Below are 19,531 nucleotides of genomic sequence, written 5' to 3'. Positions count from 1 at the left end.
TCAAAGACAGGCTTGAAAAAGCAGAGGAATTTTACCAAGGTATTCACACATGCTTCTTTTATTCCGCATGCACAACCAAGCATTATTGGTCACATTAGAGAAATGCTTTAGGGAATAACTCCAGAAAGCTTCTTCTATCACCACCATCACCACCACCACCTTCACAATTCAGGTGTACTATGCCTTCACCAGTTTCATTCCCATTTTACATGCAATGCAGGCCCATGTTATCATAGAATTATGCATGTGAACACAGGTTTCAGATCCCAGTTAAGTGAGACCTGGTTTTACAGAGCTTACCGGCAATGAGCCCCGCTGTCAATGTGGCAGCAACTGGAGACTGCCTCTTGCTCACTTTGGCAAGAAATCTAAAGAGTAAACCATCGCGTGCCATGGCAAACAGAATGCGGGGCAAAGGGAACATAGAGCCCAGAAGACTAGAACAAAGAAATTTAGTTGTTCAAGTACTATAGGAACAATATTACATAACAAAGACTATCCAAAACATGGACATCAAGGGACTTTTACCAATAAAATTCAGTAGAATTCCAATAACCAAAAATAAAGTTGGGTGGAGGAAAAAGATATATTGTATTTAGGGATTCACATTTTATCATTAGAACCATAACTGCCTGTCCATGTCTTACTTTGCTCTCTGACATAGTTAATTTTCCGTAAGCCTTTAATATGCTTCCAGCCTCACCTGCTACAGCCCCCGATGATAAAGTAGCAACAAGTGGAGTCTTCGTTTTGGGGCTGATTTGAGCTAGCCATTTGAAAAGCAACCCATCCTTCGCCATAGCATAGATTACACGCGGCATTGGGAAAATGGATCCAAGAAGACTGAATAAAAAGCAAAAGAACATGCAATATGGCCAACACAAATTCATGCAATGCATTAGAGAAAAGCAAAACTGCTAATTACCAGCACGTGATACCAGAAACCTAATAGACATTTGAGGAACTGGTAAGAAAGGAGATACTGTATGCAAGACATATTATAGTTAAGATACAAGTTACTTGAATCTTCAACTAATATTTCTGATAATATGATATCAGAGATCATAAAAACCACATTTATGTACAGTATATTTTGCAGCCTTTATAGCCCAGCTCAGGGTTTTGTGTTGTTTTTTAATCTCACAAAGAATCTGTGTACAGATTGAGATTCAGGAGTATTCTAATTTCCTTTCTCATACAGACTATACTGCATTTGACCCAGATTTTAGAATGTCCACACAATATTTGAAAGAGAGGTCTTATACAGTTCTAGCACAACAGTTTGTAAGTAATGCCGTCGAAATAAAGGGACTGTGCACTTGTTTATCATTCTTTATACTCTGAAGCAAGAGAGAGCTTCATATCTGATAAATGATCTGTACAACCCCATAAATCAAGCACAAATTACATTTTCCTGCCTAACCAAGAAGGGTTTGCAATAGAAAGAATAGGCAGGCTTGTGATGCTATCCAAAAAGCTTTAGGACAAAAAGTTATGAGATTAACTTGCTGGCTTGTAAAGATGCTGTACAATATGTGACTAATTTCTTAGCGTTACCTTTAAAATTGAGAGGAATGTATTTCAATTCAATTCTCTAAAAATGTAATGCTATTCGCAACATTTTAGTTATTTTATAATTATGCATTTTTCTTTCTTTTATTTTTTGTGTCCATATTTTTTGTTGGAATCAAATATTATTAACTATTAAGTAAGGTAACTTGTGTCTTCACTATAGTTCTTTTAAAACAGAGTACCAGCACAATATATCTAGTAGTATTTGCAATGCAATTAAGCATTACCACACCTTGACAGATTGCACCAGGCAGCAGAATTAAAAATAGGTAATCTCATCCTGCAGTCGACAATTCCTTACAAAAAACGTCAATAACTAATCATATCATGTATTAAAATGTGAAGAATTAAATACTTTAAACAGAAACTTGAAGAATTTGCTACATCTCCATGGAAAGGAACTATTTTACCTAAATCAGACAAGTCATTCAACAAGCACGCCAGTGTCTGTCCCAAACAGGATCAGCAGCATGGTTCACTACATTGCTCTTACTTAAGCCATCTTGATGCATGATCTTTGCTGAAGATTTGTTAGGAGTCTGGGCACAATAAAGCTGTAATTGTTGTGCTAATCCATATGATTTCACTAGTTACTGTTCTGGCTACATGGATATATCTGAGCACAACATTTGAAATTTAAGAAAATATATTTATTACAATTTTGTATACTGATAACTACTGTAATTACTAAGTGTAAGTTGTATGAGGCACAGAGCCTTCAATTACTTACCCTCTCAGCAGCTACTATATATTTCCATTTTAAAGGTTTATTTTTATTGGAAGTTGTATGGTCCCCTACAATGCACGTCTGAACTGGCAGGGCAAATAAATAAAATGCACACTGGAAGTCATGCTTCCAAATTTTAAAACCAATCAACAGTAAGGGATGAAATATTAAATCTATCATGTGGCTAAATGACAAAATGATTTTTAATAAGCTGAGAAGGTTTGTGACCCATTGCAGATGCAACATTTCTGATTTCTTAGCAATACTTAATAGACTTGGACTATGCGCTCCCTTTTTCATCTGGCGAATTCCTCTCCTTCCTTAAATGATTTGTATTAACTACAGTGTATACATGGCTTGTACTAACCATGATGCAGGACTACACTGGCCTCAAATTTACCAATAGTGTCTTTTGCAAACTTGTTTCAACCCAGATTCATAATCTGGTTACAAGGGCAATTCAGAGGAATTATGTAGGTTTTACATTGATTGGAAAATAAAATCAGAGATGAGGTGGTGCAGCTGCCAAGCAAGATGTAAATTTACACTATATTTAAAACAAACCAAAGAAAGTAACGAGGAATTCACTGGGAGAGGGTGAGAGATAGTACAGTGTCACAGATCCTCTTCTCCTATTGATGACCTGAAGATTAGGAATGCCATGTCTCCATTACATGAAAACAAGTGAGTAAAGTGTCATGGCTTATTTCATTTGCTGTAGGATCCTGGACAGGTTGCTTACACAATATGTGTTAAATGTAAATATCATATCAGCTAAACAGTCCTAGCATTAATAGCAAACAAGCGTACGCAAGTGTTAGGAAGCCAAAACAGCACTATGGTTTTATATATTATATCTGATATTTGCAAAATGCTTAAACCAGCCCTTGGTGCATAGAAGCCACATTTACATCAGGCTGAGCAGCACAAGAAAGTTGGTCTTGGTACTATTTTGGTTTCTTTCAACTTCATGACTTTTAGAGGAAATCTACTTGAAGTGGCAGAACAAATAGTTTAAACAATTGACAAAGTCCAAACTGGATGCAGCCTCTCTAAATTCAGCCTTATTTTAAATTATGCAAACATGGTGCATAATCAGGGTGCAGGAGGATGACGTTTCCAGTCCCCTCCTACCAGAGAGCAAGGCTGTGACCAGTCAGAAGCAGGACCACTTTCACAATTAATTTTCTGGCAGGAGAGGACAGGAAAAGTAATCCATTTGCAGCCCAACTGTCAGCTGAACAGATATCCTTTGCTCAGTGTGAATGTAGGCTGTTAAGGTGGGTTTGGTTGCATTGAGCCAAGAGATGTCACTTAGTTACACATCCATAACTAAGTAGGTGATGTAGGATATTGGTGCACACTGCTACACATATTCTTATATAGTTCCAGTTCTAGACAACATTCAACAGACTGTGATGCATCATTAGTACTTCAGGCAGTGTCCCATGAACATACCTTCTCTGTTTCATATAAAGGTGGAATACCAATTAAGATCATAAAGTGTAACTACACTTTTCAGCAGGATTTGAACAACAAGCTGCATTACAACATCTCTATTTTCTCAGTAACAGAGCTGGCTGACAATTCACTTTCATTATTTTTACCTTGTTGATAAAGCACATAAAGATCCCACTGCTACGACATATTTTGCTGGGCCCCAACCAACGTATTCAAATGCTACAGGGAGAGGGCTTTTCCCATCTATTAGGTAGTATGGCATCATAAGAGTTAAAGCAGCTGAAACCCCAAAATAGGCCATAAAACAGACAAGTAGAGAAGTTACAATTCCAATAGGTATGGCTTTCTGGGGATTCTTCACTTCTTCCCCTATGGAAGAAAAAGAAACACACCAGTTTTATTATCTTCATGAATATGATTTTTTTTATTTTTAAAATACAAGCATAGAAACAATGAACAATGAAAAATAAAATAAAGTAACTAAAATTAGGCATGACTCAGCAACAAGATTACAAATAGAGTCCAGTAGGGTTTGTGTTTGTTTATTTGTTTGTTTGTACCACAGAAAATGGCATGTTATGCAGAACTGCTTGAGGAGGTTACTTAATAAAGCAACAAGAACCAAGAAGGCTAAACATGTTCAGCAGACAATCTCCAAAACATTGTTTGCATTACTGGTGGCTTATTAAAAATAAAAAAGGTAAGATTTAGTATTCATAGAAATAATAATCTTGTTTGATTAGCACTGTAAAAATACTTTCAATCATGCAAGTATGATTAAAGAATCCAAAAAAACTATGAGATAAGGATTAAGTTTTTGTGTGGCTTTGTAAGATCCCTTTCAAGTTCTGAAGACTGTTAATTTAATTTTGGCCAAAAACATTCTTTTGACTGGAATTCTGTTGGTGCCTTACTCTGGAGTAAATACTAGTAGGCAAACAGTTATGATCTTTAAGACACTGCACAAGGATCCTATCCTAATCAGAGCTGGCCATGCACTTACTTATTCACTGTGCCAGTTGTTATCTTTTTCAAAATGTTGTGCAGAAAGGCAAACTCCCACTACACACAATTTTAGAATAATCTGCCAAATTTTTGTGCAATGGTGTCATCCAACTAACTGCACTGTAGCTACAATGGCATAACTTTAACATTATGCAGCTGGTCAACAGCATCTTAACCAACATGAGATTTTTAATTTTACAGTTTTATATTGTAATCCATCTTGTGAAGACTATATTACCTTGAAAAACAGCTGAGGAACATATTAAATAAAAAATAACAATACAAAGCATGGACCTTAATCATTAGGATACAGGGTTTTCAAAACACACCTAGGATCAGGCCCTAGAAGTTCAAAACATATCCAATACAAACAATGCAATGCCACTGTTTCAACCAAGAAATGAAAAGCAATAAACAAGAAAACTTACCAGTTGTTGCAATGCAATCAAATCCTATGAAAGCATAAAAACAGGTTGCGGCACCAGCCAGTGTTCCAGTAAAGCCATATGGCATAAAGCCACCAACTCCAAAGGCACTTGTCACATTCTCAGAAAATGATATATTTCTAAAAAACACAGTTTCAAAAATGTTCAGAGGGTTTTTAGAAGCTACTTTTCACCTAGAAAAGCTACCCATATGGTAATGCAATCTGGGAGTGCCCACGATCAGAAGTGATGGGGTTTGTGGTCCAGCAACATCTGTAGGTCACATTTTCTCTGCCACTTTTGATAAATACATACATTTTTAAAAAAAACTGCTTGAGGTCAGTGAGAGCCACCTTAATAACTATTCAGCGCATGACAATACCTCTTGAGAGTTGAATTAAAAATCAACTATCCAAAAGTCAAGATCTCCATATTTTGATTTTCCCCCCAAAAGCATTCCTTTTGAAATGCCAGCACTACTTCCAAGTGCATTTAATGTCTCAACAATGAGGCTGTTCCCATATATAACACAGTATATATACATGCAAACACTGCAATATTTTTCAACCACTTATTATAAGCAAGATTTTTGTAATGACCATAATGTGTGGTCTAGCTTTTCGTTAAAAGACCCTACAGTATAATGAGCTTTTAGGATTTGTGCGAGGAAACAATTTTTGTTTCCCAGAACAATTTTTGTTCTGAAGTGTAACTGAAGACTGAAACTCCTTTATCTTTCAAAAGTGTAACTGAAAACTGAATCTCCTTTCTCCATCTTTCTATAGTGTAACTGAACACTGTTAGTCCTTTCTTCAGCCCGCCAAACCTATTCCATTAAAATTCCACATTCTTTTTATTAAGTACTATCTTCACCCACAGCTGGCTATAACTGTTAGCAATACATCAATTTAAATGTTACACTGTCACTGGAAGCATTCATATGTAAAGCTAAACTGGAACTTAGCATTTTATGCATGAACAAAAACACTGGACACAGAAAACTGTACTCCTGTGCACCTTCCACATCTGCCTACTGGACAAAGAGACTTCTATGGAATGACAAAAAAATCAGTTTCTCATTAAAAGATTCCCAATTTCCCATTATGTACAAATCAGGCATTTCAATTTAGAACAACTTAAGTTTGTCAAACATGCTGGTAAAACATCCCAGGATTTGTTGTTAGATTGTTCAGCAATTAAGCTTTAAAAAGCCCTTCACGCAATTCCTGGAGGTCTTAGCCAGGAATTTGCTAGAGTGAAACAGAGTGCTGTTTTATTCCTCCTGGTTTCATGGAGGACAGGAGAGGCAGAATATGGAGCCCTCACACTTTGCATGATTTCCTTTCTGCTCTAGTTATGTAGCACTTATCCATGGTTCAGAAAACTCTCAAAGAAAGGCTAAGAGACAATAAGAAGTAGAACAAACAGAGAAATTACTTGACTTCCACTGTGTAGTTTATGAGAAATTCTTCTGTTTTCTTCCAGTTATTAATATCACCTTTCACAAAGCCAGAAATCATAACAAAGAAAAGGACCAAGATGTTAACAGCTGTGAAGACTTTATTCACCCATGCTGATTCTTTTACTCCAAATGATAATAGACCTGTAATTCAAGATAGATTTTCAATGAGTAACTGCATAAGTAAGGTACTGCATTTTAAACAACATGCTTATTACTATTTTTCAGTATTTTTTCTGATTTTTTTTAAAGGATAGTTCACAGAGTCTCTGAGCTTGAAACTCTGTACACATAATGAAGTTCAGGATCCATGCATACATCTATTTTCTTGCTATTACATGTAAAATATCAGGCTACACTGGTTGTACATGCATAATTTGTATGCTCTGTATGTATTTTATCTGTTGTGATCCTGCCTCGATCCGTAGGGAGAGGCGGGAATATAATAATAATAATAATAATAATAAGCATATAATTCCTGAGTCCTTTGATAGTTCCAAGTGGATTTTGAGATGGATAGATTGTGGGAATCACACATATGGAAATACTATATAACATGACATTCCAGAATACATAACTTATGGGACATGGACATGGTGTTTAGGAATCACACATTTAAAATTAATTTGGGAAAAGTCAGTTTAAAAGCTTCCAGAATCTTCCAGCTAGACTGGGCAACGGCATGGAATATACTCTCTCAGAGAGTGGTGTAGTTTCCTTCTTTGGAGGTTTTTAAACAGAGGCTAGATGGCAATCTATAGGGAGTGCTTTGATTGTGTATTCCCACATGGCAAGGGTTGGACTGGATGACCTTTGAGGTCTTTTCCAGCTTTATGGTTTTATGATTCTATGTTGGATGGGGAATTCTGGGAGTTGGGCAAATAACTTTTTTAGTCAACTACCATAATAAAGCTACATATGTATGTACTTTTTAAAGATTATACCTCTTTGAATCCCCTAGCCAGCATTTTTCCCAAGCTCTGCTTATGACATTGAATCAGCACTAACTTAACAAAAACACATTGAGTGCTTTACTCAGCAGCAATCAGGTTTATAGTATTTTAACAGTAAATATGCTCATTGAGAAAAAATCCAAGTGATTAAATGTTCATTTTTCAAATAAATGTTCATTCTTGATGTGGCTACATTGGGTTAACATTTTAACTGTGATATCTGAAATCAAAGTGTACATATTATATGCAGTAAACATACAAACTTGCCATTTACTAGTTGAAACAAAAAAGATAGTTGTATGTGCTCTGTATGAATGCATGTGCTTAGCATTATAATTGTATGCATGCATATGTGTTAATCTCTACTAGAAACTGCCCAATCATTCTAACCATGGGAGTGTTATGGAAGTCCATTTAAAATAGTGTTAGAAAGCAAATAAAAGGTTAAATCCAACATTAATCTCAAGTACAAAAAAACTATTGAAATAAATGCACTTGTGATAACTAACTAGTTGTGTTGACTTTACCAGATTCACTCTAATTTGGAGTAACACTAAATTCCACACTATGTGACAGGAAAACAGGGCATTCAAATTTACTTTTGCTTATAAAATTGTTTTGCCTTAATGGAAATTCTAGGATTTTGATAAAAATAGATTTTAGGTATTTTTACCTGCCAGGAGCAATATAAGGCAGACTGCAAAAAAATCTGGATACTCTGCTAGACCAGAATAATTCATTCTGAAGTAGGTTTTGAAAAAATAACCAATTTGTTTTCCAAGGAGTTCATCAAAGGTGCCACTCCATGCTCTTGCTACACTTGATGTACCTAAAAAAAATGAAACAAAAACACTTTAGACTACAAAACAGATTACAATGGTATTTTTGGTACTCTAAAAGACAAAACGTACTCGTATTTAGAAAGCAGCATCATAAGCATCATCATCGTTATGTTGAATCCCAACCTTAAATCTTTGCTGTCCAGACCCTTGATGATTTATGTCTTCTTTTACTTTCAATATAGTTTTATGTTCTGTTCTTCCAGTAGCATACTCCTCTGTGCTTTACTTCAAAACTACCCTAACCATTATACAGTTGCGCCTCGCCATACGCTGCCTTTTTATAGGCGGCTTTGAGCATAGGCGCTCAAAGCCGCCGGCGTGCGCGGGGCGGAATGTCCCATTCAATTGAATGGGCGCGTGCGCCCGTTGTGCCCCGCGCGCTGCCGTGCCACCACACCGCCATGCACGAACCCCATTGGAAACAATGGGGCTCGAGCATAGGCGGAACTTATTATACGCAGAGGGATCCGGAACAGATCCCCCGCGTATAATAAGGTTCCACTGTAGACATAAATCTTATGTACCCTAAAAAAAATCTGAAATTCATGGAGTTACCATAAATGATAGGTAACTTGAAGGTGTACACACACACTTATATACATACACTAAAATATCTAGATATAACTGGGAAGGATCTGTAATAACTGATGATATAAACAGTTTACTTATGAGAATCCAAAGGATATAGCTCGTGGAAGAAGCAAACCTAACTCATCATATGCCCATTTGAAGCTGTTGGTTCTTCAAAGAAATTTGTGCAAGTGGCACAAATGTGTCTCTACTCATATGAGTAACTTACAGAGAATCTACAGCTGTAACATGTGAAAAAGAGCCAGAAATGCATTCTTCCCTATAGCATCATTCTTCTGTAAAGCAGCAAACCCAGGATCAACCCAGATTTCTTGAATTTTCAAACATCTGAAATGGCTTCAAGCATAATAGCAATTTTAGAGTTTTATTTCTGAAAAGATCTACTGATACTGTGCTAGGTTAGTTTAACAGTTTTGAAAATTAGCTAGTGTTGTATTTCACACGCCCCCAGTGATAAGATGTATTGCCTTTCCTACTCCACTTTCAAACATAAGATACAGTATTACACACAATGCAGTGTTAAAGGAGATTTAAGAGGCAAGACAGACAGAACAATTCCTGTAGGATTCCTCTTTGTGTTGGATGTCATTTAGGGCAGTATGGTCAAGAGGTGCAGGTTAATATAAGCAATATGGGATTTCAGTTTTATGTTGCTGCTCTCAGAATACAACTATATCAGCAGACACCTATAGGGGATCCGCCCACCAAAGTCCAGAAATCCCTTGCATTGCAACATACTGACCATCTCTCTCTATTTCCTGAGGGAGCAATGTAGATGTTAACATGGCATACAAGAATGGCAAAGAAATTAATTAATGGATCATACATTCATCCACTATTCCAAAATAGATTCCTTCTTCCCTTTTGCCTTCAACATTATTTAGTACTCATACAGATCAAAACTGTAGTGAACACTAACCAAAGCTCTATTTAACCACAACTGGCAACCCACTTCAAACTCTGCTTAGGAAAGCAACTCCAGTTAAGCACCACTGAAAATGCAATACATAACTATGTATGGTTAATGAAAACAAGAGCATGGTGAGAGAAATTACTTTGGTGGAGAAAGGAAAGATTAATTCATCATTTTTTTCCATTCTTACTAATTACTATGTTCCAGAACAGTATATTGTATTAATTCATCCACACCAATAGAATTATCAACACACACCCATTCAAGTTGTTGGGTTCATCTGATCTTCATATTTACAGTACTCTGTACAGTACATGGGTTGGAAAAACCCTTTGCCTAGTACATACATTATTTATCTTGCTTTATCCCAGTCCATCACAAGTCTATCCCTCTCTCATATTGCTAGCACTGGATCCTTATTCATTCACACCACTACCAATAGCCACTGAAAGACTAGGTACAGTAAGAGCATGTCCAGACAACATCTTACTCTCACACATACAAGCACAAAGATTGCTCCAAATACTGAACAGAATCCAAGAGCCAAAACTAAGCAGATTTGGCTTGTCATTCTCCCCAAAGTCCCAAAGGTTTCTAAACTCACCTATAACATAGGACAAAATTAAATTCCAGCCAGTGATAAAGGCCCAGAGTTCACCAACAGTTACATAAGTATACAGATAGGCAGAGCCAGTCTTTGGAACTCGAGCACCAAATTCTGCATAACAGAGGCCTGCCATAACAGACGCTAAGGCAGCAATGAGAAAAGAAACAACAATACTAGGTCCAGAATCTGCTTTTGCAACTTCTCCGGCAAGGACATAAACACCAGCACCCAGGGTACTTCCCACTCCGAGGGCAATAAGGTCCGTGGTGGATAAACAGCGGCATAATTTGGAATCTTCAAGACTGTCCAAAGTGATGATTTTTCTCCGGAAAAGGCACCGAATAAATGACAAAGTTGGTCCACAGGTAATCATTTTGGATGAAGAAATCTGGGGGGAAAAAGAAAAGAAAAGAGAGAGAGAGATCACTAAAATACCTATATAGGAACTAGTTTATCCTGAGTCAAATACTCATTCCATTTACCCCAGTATTGTCAAGTCTGAATGGCAGTGGCAACGAGGCTTCTCAAGGGTTTTAGATAAGCCCTACCTGGATATCAATACCTAGACATCCCTGTTATCTCCTGGTGGCTCCTATCAAAGTAATAATCAGTCCCAATGAAATGAGTGGGATGAGATAGATGATATAGTGGGACATATATAAAACATTTTGCAATTTTCAAATTTAAATTTTCAAATTTAAAATAATATAACATAATGTACATGTAAGAATGACACCGATTGCAGCATAAATGTTTGAGTTTTGGACTATGATTCTGGAGATCAGGATGCAAATCAGTCACAGAATGCCACCATGTGAACATGGGCAAATAATACTTTTTCAGCCTCAGTGGAAGCCAAATGCAACACCACTCTGAGCAAATCTTGCCAAGGAAACCCCATGATTATGGGTTGCCATAAGTGGGAAAGGACTCAAAAGCATCCAAGAGCAACAACATTTAAGAAAAAATACATTCCCCATTATCTGGAAATAAAGTATTTCATACTTTGAGAGATTACTCTAAATTTCAGGATTATTGAAGCATATCAGAGCAGCTATCTATTGATTTTATGACATTTTAAGAGTATGTTGGAATAAAATGATAACAACATGTTTGTCTGGATAATTTGCAGTAGACCACCAAGGGATTCTAACCCCCAATACATGAACAAAAGCAAGGAAAATTACAAGGAGAAAAATTCCTTTATTAAGTGGTCATCTCTCAGCCCTAGTGTCCCCCTTCTGAGTATATATTTGTGTCTTTTTTAACCAGATCTTTAATAAAGAGCTCCTGGCCAGTTTTAGAAAGCTTTACTTGAAATCCTCATCTCTGCTGACTCACATTTCATATTTGCATATGGCCCAGTGCATAGTTTAAAGAATGAGATAGATCAGTAGCATCACTAGGGGGGGTGCAGGGAGTGTGGGCCGCACCAGGCGATACCCGGGGGGGGGTGACTCCTTCTGCCCCCTCCCATCCTTGCCATGGCCCCGTACTCCTCAGGAGAAAGGGCCGGTGGCAAGGAGCCAGGCTTTGTGTGCATGTGCACCTCCTTCCCACTGCCCCCCTTCCTCCCCAAGGAGAAAGGGATGGCAGCAAGGACAGTGGGGAGGTATGCACACTTCTCCCAGCTCCTTGCTGCCTCCGCCCCCTTCTTCCCTGAGGAGAAAGGGATGGCAGCAAGGACAGTGGAGAGGCATGCACACTTCTCCCAGCTCCTTGCTGCCTCTGCCCCCTTCTTCCCTGCCCCCTTCTTCCCTGAGGAGAAAGAGTCGGTGGTAGCAAGGACAGTGGGGAGGGATGCACACTTCTCCTAGCTCCTTCCTGCCATTCCCTTCTTCCCTGAGGACAAAGAGGCAGTGGCAGCAAGGACAGCGGGGAGATGTGCATGCTTTTTCCGGCTCCTTCCCGCCGCCCCATTCTTTCCTGAGGAAAAAGGGGCCATGGCAACAAGGACAGGGCCGTGGCAGGGAGGAGTGGAAGTGTGGACATGTGCTCAGCATGAGCGTCTTGTGCCTCCTTGCATAAGCCCTGACCCTTCTGCCTCTGAAGCTCCGCTCCAGGTGACACCAGGATCAGGGACGCGGCTGCAATAGATAATTGATTCCACCTCCTAAACCACCATTGTGTGTCTGGCTGTGGTAGTTCTTGTAAAAAGCAAGTCTGAGGTCTCCCCAAACTGCCCTATAGAATTAGTCTGAAAACAGACACTCACTATAGATACAGGAACAACCAATGCAGTACCCTGCTCTTTTTCCTAAGTTATGTGTACATGCCCAACACATACCAATCTCTTTCACATGTGAGATTACACAGAGAATTCTTGGATATTTTCTGTATGCAAACTATCACAGAGTTCCCGTCTACATAAGCGTTTTTGACTATTCACCAAGAAAATAAAACTAGTATTCAGGAATGGGACTTTTTAAAAGAAAAATGTAACTATGTATAGCGTTATAAATTTAAATTGAAAGAAAATTTATCTATAGCTCATGATATTTAATTTTTTTTTACTACAACTCCCAGAATCCCTCAGCCTACATGGCCAGTAGCTATGCTAGCAGAAAGATTTTGAGCATTAGTGCTCAAAAATTAACTTCCCCACTATGATACTGTATATACTTATGTATAAATCTAGATGTTTTAGTCAAATAATTGACCCCAAAAATCTGAATCGACTTATTTATGGGTCAATGTAAGTTCTGTACTTTAACTCTCATAAAAAAAGGATCCATCCCTTGGTGAAAGGCAAGACCGTAATATGTCCTGGAAGAACTGACCTCCATTCTACTCTCTCATCCCTCAGCCTTTATGATGAGCATGAACAGTTATGCCTGCTGGGATTTTGCATGGTCTTTGACATTGCTTTGCGTCATCCTTTAAATCCATTGTTATGTGTCCCTAAATATTACCCTTGACTTATCCATGGGTCATATAAAAATCCATAATTTTGGCCCAAAAACCTGCCCTTGACTTACACATGAGGTCGACTTATAGTTGAGTATATAGTAATTTTGCTAACACCAAAGCACCCTTCTTCCAGTCTCCTGTCCTGCACTCTTATCCTGCCTCCATGGGAACTTATTAAAAATTAATATTGAAACCTTGAACATCAATGCCAAAAGCACACCCCCAAATTACAACCAACCAGTTTTTGTTTCACATAATCCACACACTTCATATCATCTTAACAAGTGGCAGAGTTACACTCTCTCATAATGTTGCTCCTGTTTGACCCCTACAGAACACTCCTAAACAGGTACAATAAATGTGTTTCTGGTTACTAATTTCCAATATCTGATGCCAGTTAGCTATTTAGTATACCATATGCAGCAGAAATAACACATTTTGCAACACTAAAAAGCAATACTTTAGATGCTGGTTAGAATGTGGCTATGTGCATGTCATAGGTCCTTTCTAGAAAAACACATGTGACAAACATCCACCATCATTCTGGTACCTTTTTTAAAAAATAAGAAATTACATATTTCTGTATTTTCCAGCCTTGCCACTTCAGAGCAGCATCCCATTCTTAAACTAGAAGATTCAGAGCCCCAGATACTGTTCAGCTATCAAGATGTAACCTCCCTGAAAACATTTATAAGACTGTAAATTTTCAACTACCATAAACCTGCTACTCCTTTAAGTACTGCTGTAGAAATTTTTAACAAAGTAGCCGTAAATGCCTGCTGAGTTCAAAACCTATTTACTTCCTAGTAAGTGCAGAAAGATTTTAAGACTTAATTTGCTTTTTAAAAAACCCATTAAAGCAAAGTTTCAAATATTAAATAACACATAAGGGAAACTTTCCATAGAGTTCAAATTTTCCATCTTTGCCTTTTAATACAGTAATTTAATTTCAGCGCAATCCAGTTAAGATTGTTTCACAGAAACAAGCTAGACTTTGAGCATTAAATTGCCCTCTTCTTAAGCATTTTTCCTATATTCCTCCAAAATCATAATATAGATACTCTCAATTTTGTGTTTTTAAAATCTATAGGGGGAATTTCTCTAGAAAACTAGATTTCTATGTAATTCTTACATATTATTTTTAATTATCAAAAATAACTTTTTGTTCACATTCCCATTAAACAGCCCACTTGGTACACTCTTTGCAGGTTGGTAATCCATTTATAGGAAGTGACTTTTTACAGACTTTACAGATTTTAAAGATTTCATTCAAGGTAATGTCAGTCTGAAAGTTTGTCTTACAAATCTTTTACTTCACTGCCAGCTTCTTTTCAGCCCAAGCTTTACTTACCCGACAGAACTATTCAGTTTATAGACTTCTTTGGTCAGGCAACAAATGGTCGAGGATGATTTTACTTCAATATCTGCCTTAAAAGTAGAAGCAGTAGGTGGTGTGAAGCTGCTTGCTCTGAGGGGGTGGAGGAAAGGCAGCCACAGGTGATTGGATGACACTGAGCTTACCCACCTATTTGGCAAACAAAAAAATGTTTTGCTATTCATATAAGTCATTCCCATTACACACACAAAGTCAAATTATGCTGGCTTGTTTTCCTGTTTAAACTGCAGACTGAGCATGCATGAAATCTATGTGCACAAGGACAGTTAGCTGGCTGTTCATATCTAATGATTTAACTGACAGATCAGCTGGAGTTATGCACCCCAGTCCAGCTCAAAGCTTCATGTGAAAAAGTTACTTATACATAACCAGACATGTGTCAGAATGTAGAGGCATGTTACTTGATTCATACCAAGGCTGCACTGACAGACAATATTCACACTACTACTACTACTACTACTATTTCTAAAACATGTGCTCATCTTCATGCTTATTCACAAATTAGCACATATCCTTTATAAACATACCAACAAAGAGTGCAATGATATTACTGCCAAGCCAAATAGAGGTATGTTACTTGATTCATACCAAGGCTGCACTGACAGATAATATTCACACTACTACTACTACTACTTCTAAAACATGTGCTCATCTTCATGCTTATTCACATATTGGCACATATCCTTTACAAACATACCGACAAAGAGTGCAATAATATTACTGCCAAGCCAAACCATTCAGTAACATGTTCTTCTCCTCCATGTCCCGCTCTGCTGCCTGACTCCCTCTCTTCTTCAGGATAGATCCACTAAGGCTCATAGAATGGCAGGACTAAGAAGCCACCTCCATTATGATAAAGAAGCGGCCATGTGTGCATAGGAAGGCTTCAAGGCTAAGGCCTTCTGATGACAGCTAAAACCTCTTTTGTAGTTACTTACTAGGTTGTTTCATTTTATTTCTCCTGCTTTGTGTTTAAATCTGCATTTATTTATTTATTTAAATTGGCTCCCATTTTTATTTAATTCTGATATTGGCTGGCTTTTCAAACCAGCATGTTCCTGTTTCCTTCACGAATGCAATTGAGTGATAAAGTCCTTTGTGACATATAAAGGCATACTGTAAGTCTGCTGTATGCATGTGTATATCTTATTTTCGGAATGTATCCCATCTAATTTATTTACTCCACTTCCAGTGTTATATAATTCCATTTGGAGATATCTTGACAGTAGCCAGTCAAACGTCTTTGCTAAAGTCATATTTTAGAACACTGTTAAATCGTTCTGACAATATGCACACTGGGTTTTTATCCTAGATATTCATAGATATTTGTATTTATATGCTGTGTTAAAATACAATGTAACCATATGGATAGTTGATTATCCTTTTAACTATTTTACTTTTGTGCTGGCTGTGTGCCATAATAAATTTTATTTTGTTTCGTATTTTGGTCATTGCAGAGGTTGGCTTCTCTTCCACCCTCTGCAGCAACCAAAGCCCTCCCTTGACTCATTGCTGAGCTCCTTCAGCTTCTTTTCCCCCATGGCTATTCCATGGCTACTGGACATTGTGGGGGGGTTGGGATCAAAGACACAACTGGCTGTAACCTTATAACTAGAAGTGGAAAGACTACATAGTCTTCTGAGACCTCCAGATCTCCAGATGATGTAATAATACTGCTATGGCTACAAGGGCACAGTCAGATGCTTCTATGATCCCCTCTTGGATTCTCCACCAGGCATGGAATGGATTGGGGGATGCTGCAGTGGTGAGTCGGGTAATGTTGAATGAACAGCTGTAGTATAGTTCTGCATGCAGAACCATAATGGTTGTCCCATACAGGATCTCCTTGTTTGATTATTTACAATTTAGGTTTGGGTTGTGGATTTTATTGACAACTCTCCTGGGCACTTTTATGGTAAAGCGGGGTAAACATTAAAAAGTAAAGCCTTTTCTCTACCACTAGTTAACTTCATGCCCATAGTGTTCCTGTATAACTAGGAATGGAGAGGGTGTGAGTTATTTTAGTACTAAAAAGGAACAATAACCCTTTATTGATCTGCCTTCTGATACTCTGTCTGGCCCTGATATGAACACAAGTAAAGAACATTACGTACTCTCAGTTCTAGCTCCGCCTTCAGGTAAGCACCACTCTCTCACTTGTAACTCCACCTTAATCACAAACATACAAAAGGAGTAATAACACTCCTTTTAACATACACCAATTTAAACAGTAGCCTTAAAACAAGATGTTACATGTATTATAACCTAAGAGGAAATGCAGTGTTATAAGTATATTCTTTTAACCATGCTTTAGCACTGGCAAGAGCAATTATCCAATACAACGGTAGATAATAAGCATATGCAGTGCCTCGAACAGGCTATTATACAAATAAGTATAGCTCATGAGAGACCTAACATATGCACCAGCATAAACATTATATAGATAACACCCAGCACAGAAAAAAAGACGAGGAGTCTCCATTCTTGTTATGTGCCTTCAAGTCACCTTCAACTTATGGAAAGCAACTTAAATGCAAGATACACAGTTGAGGACAATCATGTATTGTGACAAACAAGATACATTTCATCACTTGAGGAAGCACTTCTGCATATGTGCTAAGCTTATCACAACTCATAAGACTAGAACTCAAGGTAACAGAACAAGAGACAACACTGAAAATCCACTTGATCCTGTCCTCATCTAATCTTAACAACCAGAATTGCCCTAAGAAAGTAAATTTACACATACACATTTTTTTCCTGCAAGCTGAAGTTTACCAAAGCCAATGATCTCTTAACTATTTATTAACTTTTTGGCAGAGCAAAGCAAACATTGTAGTGCTTAACATTATTCCATGTCTGCAACTCAGAAGGCAAATCTTGACTATGCACTATTGTAAAGATGTCAGTACATGATATGTTGATCTATGCACTATGATCTATTTATTTATTGCAAAGTAATTTTATCTCATGATGAAGGGGCATCTATCAAGATACTCTTGCTGGACATAATCGTATACTATTGCGTGCGTGCATGTGTATGTCTGAGTATAGTTTTTGTAAAAAGACAAAATATTAGAACTACAATGAGGATGAGCAAAGTGTGAACCTTCAGAATTTGATAAACTGCAGATCCTAGAATTATTCATCACTGGCAATGCTGGCTAATGCTGATGGGAACTGCAGTCCAGTAACATCTAGAGGAGCCCACATTGCCCACATTTGAGCTATAACAATATCTTATTTTTAAGAGCAAGGTAGTCTTGAAAAACACTCTGGACGTTATCATACGGGGCAAAATTGGAAGGGGTGGCAATGCAGGGTCATCCAGGGCTTAGGGACAAATTTGCAGCTGCTTTTCACATGATGCTGCATGCAATCAGAAGAGATTGCAGGGAGAATGTGAGGTCAATCAGGAAATAGGTAAATTCGCAAAACTACCGGATTTACATTTCCATTTTGCTTGCGAATTGACTCCTCTCATGTAATGGCTGTTGTGTGAAAATGCAAGCCTCCAGATGTGTCTGATTTCCTGATTTCCTAAGTTGCCTTGCTGTCCCCAGGAGAGACTTCTTAAAAGGATACACACACACACACACACTTCCCTCGCTCTGTTCTCTCCTCCTCTAATGGAGCCTCTAATTAAGGGCAGAGCTGGTGGGAGAAGGCAGAGGGAAGGCGTTTTGGAAGTCCTCTTGAACAGGAGGGAGAAAGGGAGGACATGCCCTAGAAAAGGAGGGCATTGGGGAGTATCAACCCTCACTGGAACCAGGCAAGTTTATGTAATTAGACCCCTCCTTTCTCTCTCTCTCTCTGCATTTAATTTTAAAACCTGGTGTTATCGCACACATCGATGGTTGGGTGAATGCAACCCATATTCAGCATGGATTCCAACCATGCTTATCTGGCGGCTGTTCAAAAATGGCAAAATCTTATTTTTGAAAGGCTGCATATGGGTTGCATTTGCCTGGTCACTGGCAAGTGCAGTAACACCCGGTTTTAAAATTAAATGTGCCTTTATCCCATCAGGATAATCTCCTTAGTTGCATAGGTCCTGGATCTGGTGGGCGTGGTATCCAGGGCTGTGTAGCACTGGATTGGGAGTCCTTTCAGACCTGGGAGCACTGAAGGCATGCGGTGCAGCCATTGTGGGGGCCACATCGATTCAACATCTCCTGGTGACTAGGGGCTCAACTGCGAACATGCGATCGACCGGTTGCATGTCTTGAGAGGGCATTTTCTTTGCCCTTATGTCATACCGAAGCTTGGTCATGACCAAGCAATTCGGTTCATCAACCAACCAGGAGTTGATTGATGTCAGATCCAGACCTTATGCTTTGGGGCCAACCTTACCCCTGTTCTGTTTGGTTGGATAAAGTTGTGGCGTTTCCTCCAACCCTGTGTTTTGGTTTTCATTGGCAACTTCCCTCCACAGCAATACACACAAGCTGACTAGACTGGTAGCTGAATCTTACTTTGAAATTAGTTATTGTCTTCCACTGTACCTGGAGGTCACAGGCGAGGTTAGGAACGCACACATTCCTGTTCACCAATATCTCACTGCCAGTTCCCACCCCATAACATCTGCCATCTGAAGTGGCTGTTCACTCTGCCTAATGATAAGCCAGTCCTGTATTTTAGTTCAAACAGAGGTGAGCAGGGTTTCAAAA

At 38.3% G+C, this 19,531-nt stretch overlaps 1 protein-coding gene across 6 annotated transcripts in view; it reads right to left on the bottom strand.

The window, feature by feature from the left end:
* SLC7A2 (solute carrier family 7 member 2) overlaps positions 1 to 19,531 on the bottom strand; it is a 61,070-nt gene that overhangs the window by 14,347 nt on the left and 27,192 nt on the right. For 4 of the 6 annotated variants that reach the window (XR_006104272.1, XM_042470537.1, XM_042470532.1 and 1 more), the window contains exons 2-8: positions 14,817 to 14,990; positions 10,553 to 10,943; positions 8,276 to 8,431; positions 6,628 to 6,793; positions 5,194 to 5,330; positions 3,907 to 4,129; positions 704 to 843 (exon numbers count right to left, since the gene is read on the bottom strand). Coding sequence is in view for 5 of the 6 variants with exons in the window: in XM_042470537.1 (XP_042326471.1) it covers positions 704 to 843; positions 3,907 to 4,129; positions 5,194 to 5,330; positions 6,628 to 6,793; positions 8,276 to 8,431; positions 10,553 to 10,928 (1,198 nt within the window). In the remaining variant the exon portion in view is untranslated. Of the gene's footprint in view, positions 1 to 300; positions 438 to 703; positions 844 to 3,906; positions 4,130 to 5,193; positions 5,331 to 6,627; positions 6,794 to 8,275; positions 8,432 to 10,552; positions 10,944 to 14,816; positions 14,991 to 19,531 lie in introns of all 6 variants that reach the window. The other 2 variants (XM_042470536.1, XM_042470535.1) reach the window with 2 other exon arrangements.

This window comes from Sceloporus undulatus, chromosome 5, assembly GCF_019175285.1.
Source record: "Sceloporus undulatus isolate JIND9_A2432 ecotype Alabama chromosome 5, SceUnd_v1.1, whole genome shotgun sequence".
Classification (NCBI taxonomy): domain Eukaryota; kingdom Metazoa; phylum Chordata; class Lepidosauria; order Squamata; family Phrynosomatidae; genus Sceloporus; species Sceloporus undulatus.
Note: the sequence above shows the minus strand (reverse complement) of the source record. Positions and strands in the feature narration are given on the sequence as shown.